Source organism: Pongo abelii, chromosome 17 (assembly GCF_028885655.2).
Source record: "Pongo abelii isolate AG06213 chromosome 17, NHGRI_mPonAbe1-v2.0_pri, whole genome shotgun sequence".
In the NCBI taxonomy this organism is placed as follows: Eukaryota; Metazoa; Chordata; class Mammalia; order Primates; family Hominidae; genus Pongo; species Pongo abelii.
The window spans coordinates 89,162,686-89,182,422 of NC_072002.2; the positions used below are offsets into that span (position 1 = coordinate 89,162,686).

At 43.8% G+C, this 19,737-nt stretch overlaps 1 protein-coding gene across 4 annotated transcripts in view; it reads right to left on the reverse strand.

The window, feature by feature from the left end:
- Window positions 1-3,908: 3,908 nt before the first annotated feature.
- The window catches only part of FBXO15 (F-box protein 15), a 75,228-nt gene continuing 59,399 nt past the window's right edge, over window positions 3,909-19,737 (reverse strand). For all 4 annotated transcript variants that reach the window (XM_054538091.2, XM_002828309.5, XM_054538089.2 and 1 more), the window contains 2 exons: window positions 12,462-12,586; window positions 3,909-4,271 (listed from right to left, as the gene is read on the reverse strand). In XM_054538091.2, coding sequence (XP_054394066.2) covers window positions 4,002-4,271; window positions 12,462-12,586 — 395 coding nt within the window. In that variant the 3' untranslated portion in view covers window positions 3,909-4,001. The remainder of the gene's footprint in view (window positions 4,272-12,461; window positions 12,587-19,737) is intronic.

A 19,737-nucleotide genomic window follows, 5' to 3' on the forward strand; every position in this document is an offset into this window, starting at 1 on the left:
GGTCCCAGTACCAAACGCAGTGCAGGGCCCAATTACTCCAGTGTAGCCATCAGTTGACAAGTGGGTCCCCTCGGCAGACCTCCTGCACAAGTGGGTTCCCTCAGCTGACCTCCTGCTGCACTTCTGAGGGCCGCAGTCTTAAATATGAGCAGACAGCAGACACTCCAACAGGCAAGCCTGAGAGCAAGGCAAATAGACTGACAGAGACAGCCTGAATTCCACAAAACAAAGGGCATGGGAAGATGTGAAAACTTTTATTTTTTTATGTTAACTTTTTACTTTGAAACAATTTCAGGTTTACAAAACAGTTGCAAAAATATGACAAAGCTTTCCCATATGCCCTTCATTCAGACTCAACAAATGTTGACGTCACATTTTGATATTAAAGTCAGGAAATGAACACTGACATGCTATAAACTACAGCCCCTCTTCACATTTCACCTGTAGTTCCATAAGTACCATCTTCTGACCAGGATCCCATCTGAGATCACATGTTGCTTTCATCTGCCCCCTCCAGTCGAGGAGACATTGCCTTTTATGACCCTGACACTTTTAAAGGGGAATGTAGACTACAAGTACAAATATAAGTGCAGAGTTCCCTCCAACCTGTATTTGTCTGATGTTTCCCCATGTTACCATCCTTGTTATACATTTTTGATAAAATGCCACAAAGTGATAAGGTGTCTTTCTCATGGCATGATCAGGAGGCAAACATCTGCCCATTGCTGACGCTGCTAAGCACTGGTTAAGGTGCTGTCCTAGGCTCCTTCACTGTGAACTTCCTATTTTTTCCTTTGTAACTAATATTATTTTGTGGCAAAATCTTTGAGACTATGTCAATATCTCCTTTCTCATCACACTTTTACCCACATATTTTGGTATCTACTGAAGAGTCTTGCCTAAGACTATTGTTACTACTACGGTTTTGCCAAATGGTTAAGATAAAAACTGTATTGAAAACCGAAATCAATAACCTAGAGATGTGTGCAGAACCTGGCAAATTACAGCCTGAAGGCCAAATTCAGCTGCTGTTTTTATAAATAAAGTCTTTTTGGAACACAACCATGCCCATTTGTGTACCATCTAAAGCTGACTTCACACTACAATGGCACAGTTGAGGAGTTGCAGCAGACACCATATGGCCCACAAAGCCTCAATTATTATCTGGCCCTGTGCAGAAAAAGTTTGCCAACACCTGCTTTAGAGAAAATATTACATTTATAAAACAGACACAAATGCTTTAGAAGGAACTAGAAAAACAGAGTTCTTACAAAGTAAAACCCTGATCATCAAAATAAAAAATAAAATACAGAAATGAAGCAATATTCCATAAAGCAGAACAAAAGACTAAAAGACAGACGATAAGATGGAAAAGATAAGGCATTTGAGAGAATCAATCCAGAAAGAATCACAGTTAACAAAACCGAAAGACAGCAAAGAAACTACTGTCCGATTTTTTTAAAATCCAAGACTTAAGTACACAAGTTCATAGATAAAAATGACCCATAATGAATGCAAAAAACCTATTCCAAGGCACATCATCTTGAGATTTTAAGATACCAGGAGAGAAGAGTAAATCCTAAAAGCCTTCAGCGACTAGAGAAAGAGAGAAGACCACATACAGAGGAAGAAAAGGCAAAGTGGCATTAGATACAGCAACAATGATAACAACTGTCTTCAAAGTTCCCAGTGAAAACATTTTTCTTCCTACAGTTTGGTACCCAATTAAACTATCCATCAGATATTTTTCATAAATTCATAGATTCAAAATATATCTTCCGTGTCATCTTTCTTAGAAAGCCACAGGAGAACGTGTACCACTGAAAAAAAGGATATGAACCAGTAAAGAGGAAGACAGGATTCCATAAAATGGAGGATGCATGCAGGGAACCCCAGAATAACAGCTGCCCAGCATGGCTAGAGAACAAGCAGTTCGCAGCGAAAAGAGATGGATCTCCAGGGCTGAAGTATCCTGGGAGAAACAAAAAGTAGAATTCATAATCTGATATGTTTAAAATTATTTAGAAATATGGAGGCAAATATAAGAGACAGCTTTAAAAGCTGAATATTAATATCTCAGACATGCGTAAGTTACATTGGGACAGGGCTGTCCGCTAGCATCTTTCGGTTGTGTGTGGCATGCACACCTGTTTTGATGAGACTCTTAAAAGCACCAAGGCTTTATGAGCACTGCCTCCCCGCCTCACCCTTCCCCATTGCTGCCCAGTAAACCTCCCTTCCAGGGTGAACTCAGATGTCACCTGAGATGTAAGGGACTCCCAGAATCATTGGTCAGAATTGCTCCCTGCTTCCTTCGTGCTCCCATAGCTGCTGGTATATCCCGATAACAGTTTCCATTGGTTTGACAAATCGTTATTGAGTATCGATTATGGAGCACCTGGCATGCTCCTAGGTGCTGGAGACGAAGCAGTGAACCAGAAGTCGCCACTGTCCCTGCTCACAGGACTAGCAGTCTGGCAGGGAAGGCAGACGTTCATGTCCACGGAGCTCCACTGTGCCATCCCTGGAGGTCCTTGCTTCCCTCCTCCATCCAAACATCATTAAACAGGAGGTAGAGAACAGGGCTTCTTCCCCCGCTCTACTATGTTTCCAGTATTATCAGGACATCTAGTCCCTCACAATTTAACCCAGGGGGTTCAGGGGGATCTCCACGCATTTTCTCGTGGTTGTATTCCAACGCAGCTCTGTAAGCGGCACTTGGCATCCCTGGCCTCTCCTGACTCCTGGTCCTCATCTGGGCTCAGTGCTCAGGCCAGCGCCTCCTTCCTCCCCTGACGCTCACTCAGCTGGGGAAGACACTCCACATTCCCTCACTGGTGACGCCATGAAATAACACAGCCCAATGCTCACAACATCTGACCGCATTTCAAATTCCTCTCTTCCCAAGGACTTTGGCCCAAGGTCGTGGAGGACAGGAGGGTGGAGGACGGTGTCAGCAGCAGAAATCCTTTTACTCTCACGTTTTTTGGGGCAAGAACATAATATCTGTCCCCCATCTTCACTTGATTGCTGTCTTCAGGCTCTTTATTCTGCACTCTCGCATGCTCACTATCCTACACATACCTCCAAAGAGAAAGTGGCCAGGTCACTAAACAGGAGAAGAATGAAACACAGGGAGGGGGCACGTGCTCACGCACGCCTGAGAAGGAGGAACATGGCAGGACGTCGAAAACCACCTCGGAGGGGAACTTTCAAGTAGGGGATAAAAATATAATCAAAACAACCAACACAATCTAAAACAAATGTAGAACTAAATGCCCTAAAATAACATAGGCTTAGATACTTATCACCCCTATTTGAATCCTGATCATCTGTCAATTTTCTTAAAATATTTCTGCAGAGGAAGTTTCGATAACTCATTCGTCTCTATCCCTACTCACACAGAGCTGGTGTCCCCACTGGACTTGTACTGTGCCTTGCTCTTTTAAGTTATAACTTCCTTATGATTTCAGATATATCTTTCCTTGTGAATGAGGCCACTGGTCTATTTAACTTTATTAAATACCAATATGGCTGCTGACTGTCATGAATGTAGCACTTTCTAATTCTAGTGAATATAACGAAGTTTATATTAATAATTAAGTACATTTTCTCATTTGAGCTTCTTACCAATAAAGAAAAAGAAAAACCGTTATCTGTAAGAACACACCCCTACACACACACACACACACACACACACACAGAGTGATCACATGATCATTTGCTTAAGTAAAAGTTCTTAGATTTTTAACGAAGGGCAGAAAAGAAGTAAATACCTTTTTTTCTTTTTATATGAAGTTTCACTGTTATTTTTGTTTTTAAAATATAACTGAATCCTTCAAACATTAACTTAAAAATGACCCATAAATCATAATTTCTAATGTGAGATGAAAGGCATCGCACAGCACTCTGCAGATTTGCTTTATTTTAACTTTCAACACCAAGAACAAAGCCAGTCAAAAATAAACAACTAAATAACAACAATAATTTGCCACCTACTGCTAATACTCAGTCCCAAACCAATGGTTGATTTTTGCGATACTAAGGTAAAGGACCAGGTTGACAATAAGGTATTCTTCGGTTTCTCTGATCCACACCAGCTCCACGTGCACTCTTCCTTCCGCATCAACGTAGTCCACGTTGTATGTCTGTCCCAAGAAGCTAGGGCTGTCAGAGGGTGTGGCAGGCGATCTCATGCACACCGGGGAACTGAAACACCAAAAGGGTTTCCCATGTTCATCCAAAAGAGTTATGTCCATCATGGAACAACTCTGCAAAATAAACACAGATTGACAGGGATAAAAAGGCCAATCAGACCTGATTTTCACAGAAAATCGTGACTCTGTAAAACTCGCTAGAAATGCTGTGTGTGGCATCAAAATCCAGAATACTATCATTGGTTTTTCATGGCCTACTTCATAACCTAGACTATACTTGGGCTTTTATGTGTCTCATCACTTAATATTCATTCTCAAATATACACAGGAGCTCTCACAGGGCTCAGTTTAGGACTTAGCACTGGGAGCTCAGAGAAATGTGTCACAAATATTGTCCCTCTCCTCATGGAACTTAAAGTATAGTGGCTACAGATGTGACACAAATCACACCAACAACCAGTCAGTGCTTCCGAGCGTGAGGCGCCGCATCACCCTGAGAAGCAGTGTGGCTGTGTTCCTGGGTTTTCACTGCCACCGCTAGGCCATCCCCTCCCGTCTTCTGAGAAACCTCCTGCTTCTCTGAGGCTCTGAACTTCAGCTCTGCACCCCTGCTCCATGCCCGTCTCTGACATGTGCCAGCCTCCTGTCCGCCCACTCTCATTTCCAGAACTCTGGCACCAGCCCTGCTGTCTGCCTCTCCCTCTCACTCTCTCCCAAGTCTTCCAAGTCTCACTGTCATCCCAAGTGATCCCAACATCCGTGGGGACCCTGGTGGAGCCTCCAGTATCCTGGACTCTCAGCTCCTGAGCTGGTCAACTCCATGACCTCCTCCTTGACTTGACCTCAGTTATTCACTCTCACAGTCACATGGCCGACACATCACTTCCCGGAAGTGGTCCACTTTCACTACCAACGCCTCAGGCACCCTGTCTTCTAACTGCCACCCTTCGTCTTCCAGCTGACTCACTGGATGACTTCCACTACAACTGTACATCAGATTCACCCAGGGTTTTCACCCTGCAAGCCACGACCTATTAATGCATCATCCTGAAGTAAATTTAGCAGGAAACAACTGTTTGTCAAAATAAAATAAAATGAAAGAGAACACAGTCGGCATGCATTGCACATAGTAAGCATAAACATCATTTCATGAACGCTGTTTTCATTGCACATGAATGTGTGGTCTGTATATGCCCACACCGCAGTGGATATGTAAAAAGGCCTGAAGAGCACTGCCCATGGACCTAGCCCACCCACCAGCCAGCCCTTCCTTCTCCCGCCTCTTCCTTTCCACTTTAGATTTCACTGGCCTTTGCTGGAATAACACTCTTGCCAATGCACATACCTCCCTCACTCCCCTTGCATCACACCTTAGGTCCAGGTCCAGCAAAATCCCAGCCCCAGAGAGCGCAGTTATTTTCTATCTGTCTGGACCTGAGCACCAAGCACAGCAGAAGGGCTGCACAGAGCTGCTGGGTGCCCATGCAGCTGCACCATCCTCAGCACGGCCCTGGCTCTCTGGGTGGCTCCCTCTCTGCCTCATGGAACAATGCCTCATCCCCTCCCTCAGCCCTCTGCATCCTGCTAGGAGGGTGCTCTCTGCAGAGGACCTCGGCCTTCACATAGAGGGGAGAAGGATGTTTTCCTCAACTTCCCACTGCAGATCCACAGCCCAGCTCCTCTGTGCCCACCTCTCCTCACATGTGTTTCTCATCTGCTCCTCCCGGGTGTGGCCCAGTAACCTCCTGCTGCAGCGTAGCCCATCTCGCAAAGGCACGATGTCCCTCTCTCAAGTGACTACTTCTGTCCTCCCGTCAGCTTTTAGTCTTCAACACATTCAAGTAACTCCCATCTTAGAGAGGCAGAGAGGGAAACGGGCTTCCTGGGACCCGCAGGCCCCTGCTCTTTCCTCACTTCCCAGACAGCCCTCTCCAAAGAGCTGTCTCTGCTGGATTTGCCCATTAATACCCATTCACTCATCAAACCACTCTGGCCTGGTATCCCTTCTCCATCATCTGACCGAACATCTCTTGATAAGGCCACTAAATCTAGTGACCATCTGTCAGTCTGCTTCTCAGCAGTGTTTAGTTTTTCAAGAAAACAGTGAAGAGTAATTCTACCTCTTCACATGCATCCAGAACCCACAAGCCCTGCAGCTCTCTACCCGCTCCCATTGCTGAGGTTCCTACAGCTTGGTTCTAGGCCCTATTTTCACTCTATGTAATCTCTTCCCGTAAATGGAACTCATCTACATTCACATCCTAAGTTATCACCAACATGCCTGTGATTCCCAAAAGTTTATCTCCAGGCTGAACTTCTTTTCTAAGTTTAAGACCTAAATATTCAAGTGCGTACTCTACTTCTAGATCTTTCAACGGTCCCTCAAGTCCAGCAGAACTACACTCAAACTCAGGACCCTCCCGGCAAAGCTCTCCTGGTGCTCCTCGTCCCAGGGATTGGTGGAACCATCATCAGTCATCTGGCTGTGCATGCCTGAAATGTGGGCGTCATTCTAGGGGCCTCCCTCCTAGCCCTGATGAGCCAACCATCACCCAATCCCGTTAGTTCTTACCTCTCTTTCGAATTGCTTTAATTTTGTCCATCTCCATTGCCACTGCCCTAGTCCAAGTGCTATGGTCTGAATGTTTGTGTGCCCCAAAACCCATGTCTTAAAATCTGATCACCAATGTGACTGTTTAGGCGGTGCGGCCTCTGGGAGGTGATTAGGTCATGGAAGCAGAGCTCTCATGAATAGGACTGAGGTCCTTATAAAAGAGGCCCATAGAGCTGTCTCACTCCTTCCACCAGGTGAGGACACTGCTAGAAGGTGCCTCTAGGAACTAGGAAGAGGGCCCTCACCAGACACCCATCTGCTGGTGCTTTGACCTTGGTGCTTCCAGCCTCCAGAACAGTAAGAAGTAAGTTTCTATAGCTTAAAAGCCACCCAGCTGATGGTGATATGTGATAGCATGCCAAGCAGACTAGGAAACCAAGTGACTGCTCTTCCTTTAAGGAGGCAGCCATCTAACTGATCTCCCCACTCATTCGCCATATTCAGAAGACAAACCTTTACAAAACATGAGTCTGAGCATATCACTCTGAGACAACTTTCCATGGTTCTCAAGAAAGAACCAAATTCCTTCCGGCTACCATTAAGGCCTGACCTGGCCTCACCTGCCCATCCCACCTCATTGCACACAATGCCACCTCTTGCCATCTGTGCTCCAGCCACACTGACCCTTCACCCTTGAACACACCATGCCCCCAGCTGACAAAGAGCCACCCAGGTTCCCCTGCTGAGAGCTCCTCTTCCCATCTTCTCTTTGTCCATCTCAGCATTCAGTTCAAATACCAGTCCCTTGGGGAAGTTTCCCTGATACTCTCATCTCAACTGACCATGTACCCAATGGGCAGAAACACCAGTGTGTTGAATGCAGAACCTGATGCAACTGCAGTGCTGAAACCGACTCGGCCCGGCCACTGCAGGCAGAGATGGACACTAAGCACCAACAGGGCAGGACTTAGGCCAGCTTGGCTCAGCATCGTGCCCCTGGCCACCTGCATATGCACACAGTCACTGAAGCTCAGCTACTATGTGCTGAATGAATGAATGAGTGTGATAAAATGAGAGGGAGGTGGTAAGAGTAGTGATAGAGGTGCTGGTTGTTATTAAGCACTAAAGTAGGACAGCAGGAGCCCTAATGCATCAGGGGCAGCAAACACCAGGAAAGAAGAGATGGGTGAAGAAGCAGCCAGCATGAAAACACTCTAATCCCTGATGGGAGAGTGCACGCCAGAGCCTAAGGCCCCTCACATCAGATGAGCTACACAGTGAGACCACCCAGGAACCCCTCAGACACCTGACCTTGCTCCCTGATGCCTTTCCCAGGCAATCGGCTACAGTGGTCCTGGAACAGCAGTGACCAGCCCCACACAGCCTGTTCCACAGCACCCACTGCTTCCTGCATGACAGGGACCACCACACATAGAGCCTGGGCTGCGAGGAGGACACCAGAGTGGGGAGCAGGTGGGGAAGAAGAAAAAACACCCTATACTGCAGCCTCACTGAGGCTGAGAATGGGGGAGTCGAAGGCAATACTGAGGGCCAGCAGATGGCTCTGTCTTTGGCAGGCAGCCGGAGCCCTCCTGGAATGGCCATTACCACTGTGGCCATTTTAGAGAGAAGGCTCTGAGGCCTAAGCACCTCTGAGATAATGCAGCAGGTGGGACTGCATGCTGCACCCATCTTCCACACCCCACCACCCTGCACGACCTTAGCCACTGGGCTAGCAGTCACTTGACTGTGTTACTTACAACATCACCAAACCCACCAGCATAGAGATGGTGGTTAGATCCTATGGGAGGAAGAAAGTGGAGCCCTGGGTCCCATCACCTGCGAGAAGGTTGAGGAGGAGAAACCCTGACAAAAGTCAGGAGGGAGCAGCCGGTGGGGCACAAGGGCTCCTTGGTGAGAACACTGCTCACAGCCCTAAGCCGTCAGTGGGTGTCTCAGTCTTTCTGCTCTCCCACCCACTCTGGGGCCAGATCAAGAGCTGGGAGCTGACTCTCTTCTGAAGCCCTCCTAGTTCTCAAAGTCCAGCATTCTCCAATTCCCTCCTAACCTAAAACATGGCCTAGCACATGATAGGCACATCAAACTCTTTAACAACATCCACAGATACACCAAAATCCAAATTCTTTCCTGAGGGTTTCAAGGCCCCTCCTGACCTGCCCCAGCAGCCTTTCCAATGCCCCCCAGTCACTGTCCCTCCTTTCCCCGGGTGCTAGCCCACCCCAAGCAGGACAGCCAGCTAGGAAGAGGTCCGTCTCAGCACCAGCCGCAGTGGCACAGTGGGTCTCGCACCCCTCCCCGGGCCAGCTGCCCCTCACCTCTAGAACCTCGCTCCTTATTTCCCATCCTGTCCGAAGCATCTCTTTCTCCACTGGGTTCCTTCTCCAGAATAAATCACTCCCAACCTTCTGGAGGGGGATGCATGTCAGAACCTCCCATGAGCCTTCCTCCCACTGCCTCTTTCCTCTTTCTCCTCACAGAGCTTGTTTACAATCATCCTCTCCTAAATCAGTCCCTCTCACCCTGAACGTCCAGGAGGCACACATCTGAGCAGTCGGTAGACCTCACCCTCCTTGCAGGAGGAAGTCTCTCCTCACCTGCGCCCCCATGGACCAGTGAACTACGCCAGGCTCAAAACTCAGCGTCTGGAGAGAGGGCAGCACTCGCACATGTGGGACTGTCCTGTTCTTCCTGCAGTGTTTGGTTGTATCAGCACCAGCAGCCTTAATCACCCATGCAGCGGCAGTCCTTGTCAAGCAAAGTGGCCAGGGTGCCTTTCTCATGGGCCACCGCCACCTGCAACATGCTGACCCATGATGTGCCCATAGCAGGCTCTACTGAACTCAACTCTTCTGACATAAAACAGAACCACAGAACTACACTGAAATATCTAGTCTAAATAAAAATTGATGCCAATCTCCATAAAGATTTAGAAGTAACATTAAAATAACATCAAAAATGCCAAGGAGTGAAAGAAAAACATAAAAGAAACATACAGGAAAAGCCTCACCAAAAGAAAATCCATCCATCTGAAATTCTGATAGGCACTGGGAGGAGACACAGCAGGAGAGTATTTCACTTTGATTACTTGACTTATACCGAAGACTGCAGCAAGGTTACCTTGAGAGGGTAGCCTAGCTGTTTCAACATGACTTTGTAAAATAGCATGGTAACCACTTAACAGAGCAAGCGTCTTGCATGGATTCAGTACTAACACGTGGCCACTGAAAGCATCTTTAAATGAAGAGTTCTGGAGATTAGACAGTAGTGATGGTACAATGAGAAGGTATGTAAGCCACTGAAATATAGAAGTCAAGTGGTGAAGGTGGTAAATTTTATGTTTATTTTACCACAATTAAAATATAGCTCATTCATAATATCATTGTAATAATTATCAGTATCTTTTGACTTTTTTAAAAAAAGGAATAAAAAACTGACCTACTTATAATGTGATTTTTAAAGAATTTTAAAGTTTAATAATTTACCACATAAACTTATGATCTGTTGAGTTTTTGCTCCAGGAACTCAAGCTAAAGATACTTTCCACCTGAATTACCTCCACACCAGTAAGTGTTGGAGGTCACTCAACTCTGAGGTTGGAGGAAGACAGAGATTCTCATGGGAACAGCAAATCCCGAAGACATCAGATGTCCTTTCATGACCGCACATCACTTCAACACGACGCAACTAGGCAGCATCCTCCGTCATTATCGTTAATATTTTCTCACTTCTTTGTCCTTCCACCAGCATCGTATTTGGGTGACGTACTTTCTCAGTAGCCTATGCTCTGACACGCATCATAAACTATGTAATAGAAGCTCCTCACCAGAGGTTGGGTCTACAATTTCCAGAAGGAGCAGGGTTTTTATTTTACATTTTTTTAAAAGTCATATGTACCTAAGAAACTTTCTAAGCTTACGTCCATGATTTAAAAAAAAGTTTTTAACTCATTCCAAGCAATTTCTTAAAATACATGTTATCATTTCACTATTCTTAGGGTGATCAGATTCCTGGAGAGAAATACCTGAGCTGCACAGCAAATACAAGGCACATGACATCACTGATCTGACTTTTTTATTCTTTTGGGAATTCTGAGGACAGCTTAGTCTTAATACTGAACCCAAGAGCATAAAAGGCAAACAGAAAATAAACCACATCTACCCTCCAGGCCCAAGGGAGAAGGTACAAGCTTTTGAGCTATTTGCTATCTTTTCCCGAAGCCCATCTGAGAGAAGGAATTTATGAGGAAAACTGTCCAGGGACATGCAATCCATTCCCTACTTTAAAAACTCAAAATCCTGCTTTCAGATCAAGCTGTTTTTCTAAAAACCTGTGCACCTGAGTCACATTGGTTTAGCAACCGACAGAATCACTGCTTGGAGCTCATGTAAAGGTCCAGTTTTGAAGCTGTATCTTCAGCTTCTCTGAGAACTTCTATGAGAAATCTGTGAGTGCATCTGCTGCTAAGATGCTATTTAGGGTTGGTCCATTATGTAGCTTAGTCTGCCCTACATAAAGTCCCATTGGAGATTTTGTTTTTAATGATCAGAACTGGGATAAAGCTTTCTTTGTATAATTACTACACTTCCCTTTTTTCTCCCAATGAGAACTAAATGACTGCTCTCATCTTGCTCTGGACTACCAGAAAACACAGAATAAATTATTTTTAAAAATTACGCTGACCCTTTAAAAGACTGTCACATTCACATTCTGCCTTTCTTGATCCTCAAGGTCTATTTTGATGTGAATATTTTATCTTAGTACCTATTTTTATTATAGGCTTTATTGAAATCTGAAGAAAAAGAAAGAAGGTAGATCTGTTCTCTTACAGGCATGAAACAACACGGTGTGTGATAAACATAATTTTTACCAAAACTTAAACATTGCTATGAATAAATAGGATTTGTGAAACATCTCGTTGTATCAAATATCAAGCGGCTCAAGGGACAGTGCTTCATGATAACACCACTCTTGGTCCCGGTCGTCATCATTAATAGTTCTAACAAGGTGCCCATGCATAGCGCAGTATAAAGCCATGTTACAGGAGGCCCCCGCAGTCACAGGAGATTGATCCCACTGGTCCCTGGGACTATGAAAATCTTGTTCATCCCACAAAATAAAGATGAAGAGTGACAAGAACCAGGAGCAGCCATGGGTACAAGGACAGAAGAAAGCAAAACTGTGAGAACATCTTTCTCCTCTTCCTCCTCCTCCCTCATTCCCTGCCACTTCCCAACCACTAAATCAACTCTCCCACCCATGTAGCTAATCTTCTATTTAACAGTTCAAGGAAATCCCTATATTCTGGACTAAGAATTTATAACTGCAATAAGTTTTAAATTGGTACATGGATGATCAAGATGTTTTGAGTAGATGCTGCCTGCCTGGTCCAACCTTCAGTTACACTCTCTTTCCACAAAACAGAGGGGCTTTGAGGGAGTAGGGGGCTGTGATCAACAGTGTTCTGAAACACTGCTGCAGACTACCTGCCCCTCCAACTCCACCACACTCAGTGACAAATGAAAGGTACTCAATAAGCATCTCATGAGTGAATCCACTGGTTGTCAATGGCTAACAGAATGCGCACCAATCTTCAGAAACCAAAACAATAAATCCAGAACTATAAAAGAAACATCACACATATATGACTATATAATTTACATATATAAACAGACTTTTTATTATATAGAAATCAAGTTACTTGAAGAAAAGAAAACGGTTCTGTTTTTTACCTTTATACAGCCATCAAAAATATCAGTTTTCCACGAGAGGCCAACTTTTCCAATAAGAGGTAGGTGTTCTCTGTTATTTCTTAAATGTATAACAATGAGCTTCACGTGTCCATTTTCAATATTTCCTGAAAAGATACAAGATTGTTTCAATCACTGTCTTCCAATGCAAGACGACAAGCCAAGCACGTTCAGTCGGCAACTTTATGAGGATACCTCACCCTGGTAAGCCCTGGCCTCAGCAACAGGGGTAACATGGGCACAGCAATCCCAGCCTCTAGCTTGAGGCCAGAGTGATGCATCTGTGTCCCAGAGACAGAAACATTAACAAGTGCCCAGAAGGTGATGTCAAAGGTGAGTCAGGGGAAGCCGGCTGAGGTGAGCCTGAGCCACCTGTAACTGATGGAAAGGTGGTCGCTGAAGGCAGAAAGGGTTCTTCTGATGTGGGTAAGCCAACAGTGCTGGAAACCAATATCTAGAATTACATAGCTGAAGAAAGCAGGTGCAGAAATGGCAAAGAAACAAGGGGCTGGAGAGCAGGCGAACATGAAGAGGAGTGGAAGAAACTCATATGAAATAAACCAACACCTCTGCACACGCTTGTAACTGAGAGTCCGTGCACATGCCCACCTAGCTGGAGGCCAAACCCTGGCCCTCTGCTGCCAGCTCCAAGCCAGCTACTGGCAGCCTGGCCACACGGAGGAGCCCTCGCACCCACACAGCACACTAGCCCTGCTGCCCTAGGCCTCCTGTGGCAGGGAGAGCCGCGGCACCACTCGGTTTCACACAGACACAAGCTTCCTGGTTCTGTCTGAACACACCCTGAGAAGCGACCACCAGGCACAGCAACACAACTCATGCCCGAGAGTTCTCCAGAGAGGGAAGTCTGAACAAAGGGAAGGTGCAAGTCACAGGGCAAAGCAGACAGAAAAATCATGGAAAAGAGCAAGTGTTCTCCAGCCCTGGCCTGGTTATTTCACGAGACAAAATAAAACCAAAGCCAAGCTGCCTTGGGAACCAAAGCTCTGTTCTAGAAATGTTATACAGTGCTCTCCAACTTCAGTGTCACCAGAAGGTTAAAGCCCACGCTTTGCCTGGGGCCTCTTTTGTGACCCAGTAATATGCTTTAAGTGAGAGACGACACAGAGGCAGGGTTTCCAGCCCCGCAAACGGGAGCTCCTTGCCCAGATGCCACACTGCTGGTTTCTCCACGTCTTACTTCTGTTCCAAGGACAGAGGCAGCCCACATATTCCTCTCTACTGCTGAGTAATTAGCAAGAGCTGTGTAGCTTCCGTTCCACTCTCCCAAGGCGTAGGAAGAAATGCCAAATGACACGGACCCTTCCCAGGCAACAGCTCTGCTGTCACCTCATCACCTCGTCACCTCAGCAGGGCTTGACGGAAGCAGGAAGGAAGTGTATGAAAAGCGAGGCCTCAGTGGAGGCACAGTAATGACATTCTGAATGGACCAGATGTGACTCTGCTCTGCCCTGCACTACTGCAGCCGTGTGCAAAACCAAGGGAGGCCTCTGACTGGTGCAGCAAAGGCAGGCAGCCGACGGCGCCTACAGAAAACCAGGAGCTCATCTTCCACACAGCTTGTCCCCAGGACACGGCAGAAAATGCACTCCAAAGTACAGCAGCCAATAACGTCTCAATGGCAACTGTCCGAGCTAATAAACATCAAATCCCTGTAGGAAGCAGAGACTGTTATTTTGTTATTACCAGGTATTCTCCCACTTCAGAACAACTGTAACACTGTGGTGTCTCAAAAGGTCAGAGCTCTTTCCGCCAACCCTCTGTAACCACTTATAAGACAGAGAAAGGTTAAGCTCTTCCTACATTTAAACAGTCTGCACATGGAACAGATGTGTGAAAGTGTGTGTACATAAAATCGGTGTATTTTTGAGTACTTATTGTATACCAACCACTGAGTTAGACACTTAGTAGCTTAGAAGAATACTTTAACACCTTAAATAATAATATTAATTGGGTACTATAATTTTCTGAATTCATAGGTGATAAAACTGATGCAGAGAGGTTAACAGTAACTTGCCCAAGGTCAGATCCCTAGTCAATGGCAGAAACATGATCCAAACGCTGTTCTGTGTCCAGAGTCTATGTTACAATAGAGTAAGAAATATGCGAAATATATCACTAATTAATTATCTACTAGCCAATAATTTATAATGCAGATTCAGATTCTCATGTTTGTTTTCATACTACTCCCAAGAGAAAAGCCTATTTATAAATTAGCAAGCAGGATACACTGGGGAATCACTATGGCTTCCCAATACTTGAAGTAATGGCTCAGCCTATGAGTCCCACACTCAGCCTCTGCTCCCAGCCCTCCTTATAAGCAGGTCACTGGTGAGGCAGGCTCCTTCAATGAGACACATGTGTTCCTGCAAACCTGGAGTCGGAAATGAGCACTGAGAGGAGGAGCAGAACGGGAAGAGCCATCTGCTGGCAGAGGCAGTGGCAGGGGCCTGCGCCTCAGGCTGGCAGGGGCAGAGGTCCCGAGGCTGCTAATGGTTACTATACTGGTGATAGTTTCACAAGAGAAGCCACAGAGCATGGCTTTGCATCTATAAACACAGAGTGTGGCTCTCCTAGAGAGACTATGAGCAAGTATATCCTTTATTAAATTCCCTTGCTCCTTAAGTCATTCAGAATAAATTCTGTTCTTGGAGACTCTAATCTTAACTTACCAATACACAAGACCATCTGCAAAATTCAGCAAAATACAATTTGAGGCTCACCATCCTTGGTTTCCAGTGACACTGTGCCTGTAAGCATGGCCTTTAGACTCATAAAGACCTCATTCCAAACCCTGCTCAGCCATTTATTAACTATAGAACCATGGGCAAGTTCCGAACTCAGTAAAATACGGATACAAATAGCACTTGAAAAGGCTTTGTTAGGATGAATGGAACTGATAATATTAACATTACACAGTAGTTGATTATGTATGCCAAGCTAAGTGTGTCAAGTACCCTCTATGCTTTATCTCAATAATAATATTCTATCTAAAGACTGCCAAGTGCATTGTCAAACAGAATGTGGAGATGTGCCATGTTTGTAGACTGGAAGACCCAATATAGTGAAGACGTCCAATTACCCAAACTTATCTATTATAGTTTCACACAATCACGAGCATAATCCCAACAGGTACTTCAGAAAATGGTTTATAAATAATAAATACTTATATAAATAATAATATTGGCAAGATGATTCTAAACTCCTTATGAAAATGCTATGGACCTAAAATAGCCAAAACAATCTTGGAAAGGCAAAAAAAAAAAAAGTTGACTTCAAGACTTACTACAGAGCTACAGAAATCAAGACAGTGTGGGATTATTTATAAAGACAAACAGATTGGCTGGGCGCGGTGGCGCACACCTGTAATCCCAGCACTTTGGGAGGCCAGGGTAGGTGGATTACCTGAGGGCAGGAGTCCGAGACCAGCCTGGCCAACATGGTGAAACACCATCCTACTAAAAATACAAAAATTAGCCAGGTGTGGTGGCAGGCATCTGTAATCCCAGCTACTCAGGAGGCTGAGGTGGGAGAATCGCTTGAACCCAGGAGGCAGAAGTTGCAGTGAGCCGAAATCACACCACTGCACTCCAGTCTGGGCAACAGAGCGAGACTCCATCTCAAAACAACAAAAAAAAGACACACAGATCCATAAAATGGAATAGATTGGTTCAGAAATAGACTCACACTTTTACAAGCAATTGATTTTTGACAAAGTCATCAAAATGATTTGATGAGCAAAGAAAGTCTTTTCACAAATGGTACAAAAACAACTGGACATCCACACTGGGAAAGAACATCAACTTATCTTTTAATTTACACAAAACCAGTTAAGGACAGATAACAAACCGAAATGCAAAAGCTGAAACCATAACAATGGTAGGAAAAACAAAGAAGAATATCTTTATAACCTGGGATAGAAAAAGTTTTAAAACAGGAAAAAACAACCAGGAAATTTAAAATTGATTAGATTTCATCAAATGAGAAACACTAATTTGTAACACTTTCATAATAAGTCATCAGATGTACAAACCAAGAAAACATGTACTAACTAGTACTAATAAATATGCTATAATGAATTATCTACTCCGATTTTTCTAGGTAATTACCACTCAGAAAGGAGTATACTGTTTCTAATGCTTTACCTATTATAAATTCTTGGGGAGTATAATCTGAACTAGACACAGAAAAAAAATTAATATCAAGAAACTCGATAATATCAAGATGGAACAAAAGTCACCTATTTTTGGAATTACAACAATAAAAAGACGATAACATGATATATACAAAAATAACTGAAAAAAACTCAAAAACATTAAAGAAGAATTTCATAATGAGATCACCTGCACTTATCAGGTTCCACTGCTAAAGAGCTAAACAATCTCATACCTCTAAGGCCCATAACTTGTTTTTCATACCCTTGACATTTTCTATTGTGTCTTACAGAGTCAGCACTGAATAGTGTTTCGTTTTGTTTTTTTTTAGATGGAGTCTCGCTCTGTCGCCCAGGCTGGAGTGCAGCGGTGCAATCTCGGCTCACTGCAAGCTCCGCCTCCTGGGTTCACACCATTCCCCTGCCTCAGCCTCCCAAGTAGCTGGGACTACAGGCACCCGCCACCACACCCGGTTAATTTTTTGTATTTTTGGTAGAGACAGGGTTTCACCGTGTTAGCCAGAATGGTCTCGATCTCCTGACCTCATGATCCACCCACCTCGGCCTCCCAAAGTGCTGGGATTACAGGCGTGAGCCACCATGCCTGGCCAGCACTGAATAGTTTTTAATTGGCATTTTAATAGAAAGTATATTACAGAAAGTCTATAGGATATAGAGCAAATCTAACAAAATATGGAAACATAATAAGAATTTGTTCACAAAGGCAACACAAAAATAAGAATTAATAAATGGAGAAAGATGCAGGATCTACATAAAAGCATTTCTCCAGGGTACTAGAGGGAAACTTAAATACAAGCATATCTCAGACGTACTGCAGATTCAGTTCTAGACCACAGGAATAAAGCAAATATCACAAAAAAGCAAATCACATAAATTTTCTGGTTTCCCAGGGCATATAAAAGTTACGTTTATACTATACTCTTTTAAATGTGCAATAGCATTATGTCTAAAAAATAATGTACATATTTTAATTCAAAAATACTTTATTGCTAAAAAATGCTAATGACCATCTGAGCCTTCAGCAAAGCATTAACTTTTTGCTGGTGGAAGGTCTTGCCTCAGTGTTGATGGCTGATGACTGATCAGGATGGTGGTTGCTGAATGTGGCTGTGGCATTTTTTTAAACTTTTATTTTGGTTCAGGAGTGCATGTGGAGGTTTGTTATATAGGCAACCCATATGTTGCGGGGTTTGTAGAGATTATTTCATCACCCAGGTAATAAACATAGTACCCAACAGGTAGTTTTTGGATCCTCACCTTTCTCCAACCCTCCACCCTCAAGTAGGACCTGGTGGTATCTGTTGTTCCCTTCTTTGTGTTCATATGTACTCTATGTTTAGCTTTCACTTATAAGTGAGAACATACGGTATTTTGTTTTCTGTTCATTAGTTCACTTAAGATAATGGCGTCTAGCTCCATCTATGTTGGTGTAAAGGACATGGCTGCATAACATTGCATGGTGTACGTGTACCACATTTTATGCAGTCTACCACTGATGGGCATTTAAGTTGATTCTATCTCTTTGCTATTGTGAATAGTGCTGTAGTGAACAGATACATGCATGTGTCTTTATGGTAGAGTAACTTATAGTCCTTTGGGAACATACCCAATAATGGGACTGCTGGGTCAAATGGTAATTCTCTTTGCAGTTCTCTGAGAAATTGCCAAACTGCTTTCCACAATGGCTGAACTAATTTACATTCACACCAGCAGTGTATAAGTGTTCCCTTTTCTCCACAACCTTGTGAGCCTGTGTCATTTTTTTGAATTTTTAATAATAGCCATTCTGACTGGTATAAGATGGTATCTCACTGTGGTTTTGATTTGCACTTATCTAATGATTAGTGAGGTTGAGCATTTTATCATATGCTTGTTGGCAGCATGTATGTCTTCTTTTGAAAATTGTCTGTTCATGTCCTTTGCCTACTTTTTAATGGGTTTTTTTTTTGCTTGTAAATTTAAGTTCCTTACAGATGCTGGATATTAGACCTTTATCAAATGCACAGTTTGCAAATGTTTTCTCCCATTCGACAGGTGTCTGTTTACTTGGTTGATAGTTTCTTTTGCTGTGCAGAAGCTCTTTAGTTTAAGTAAGTCCCATTTGTCAATTTTTGTTTTTGTTGCAATTATTTTTGGTGTCTTCATCATGAAATCTTTGCCAGTCCTATGTTCAGAATGGTATTTATTAGGTTATCTTCCAGGGTTTTTATAGTTTTAGGTTTTACATTTAAGTCTTTAATACATCTCGCATTGATTTTTATATGTGGTGTAAGGAATTGGTCCAGCTTCAATCATCTGCATATGGCTAGCCAGTTATCCCTGCATCATTTATTGAATAGGAAGTCCTTTCCCCATTGCATGTTTTTGTCTCTTTGTTGAAGATCAGACGGTTGTAGGTGTGTGTGGCATTATTTCTGGGTACTCTATTCTGTCCCATTGGTCTATGTGTCTGTTTTTATGCAAGTACCACGCTGTTTTGGCTACTGTAGCCTTGTAATATAGTTTGAAGTCAGGAAATGTGATGCCTCCAGCTTTGTTCTTTTTGCTTAGGATTACCTGGACTATTTGGGCTCTTTTTTTGTTCCATATGAATTTTTAAATAGTTTTTATCTAATTCTGTGGAGAATGTCATTGGTAGTTTGATAAGAATAACATTGACTCCATAAATTACTTTAGGCAGTCTGGCTATTTTAACAATATTGATTCTTCCTATCCATCAGCATGAATGTTTTTCCATTTGTGTCATCTTGAATTTCACTGAGCAGTGTTTTGTAATTCTCACAGAATTATAAAATAGATCTCATAGAAGTCTTTCACCTCCCTGGTCAGCTGTATTCCTATTCATAGGTATTTTATTCTTTTTCTCTTAATTTAAGTTCGGGGATACACGTGCATGATGTACAGGTTTGTTACACAGGTAAATATGTGTCATGGTGGTTTGCTGCACCTATCAACCTATCACTTAGGTATTAAGCCCCACATGCCTTAGCTATTTATCCTGATGCTCTCTCTTTCCACACACACACCCCTCGACAGGCCCCAGTGTGTGCTGTTCCCCTAGGTATT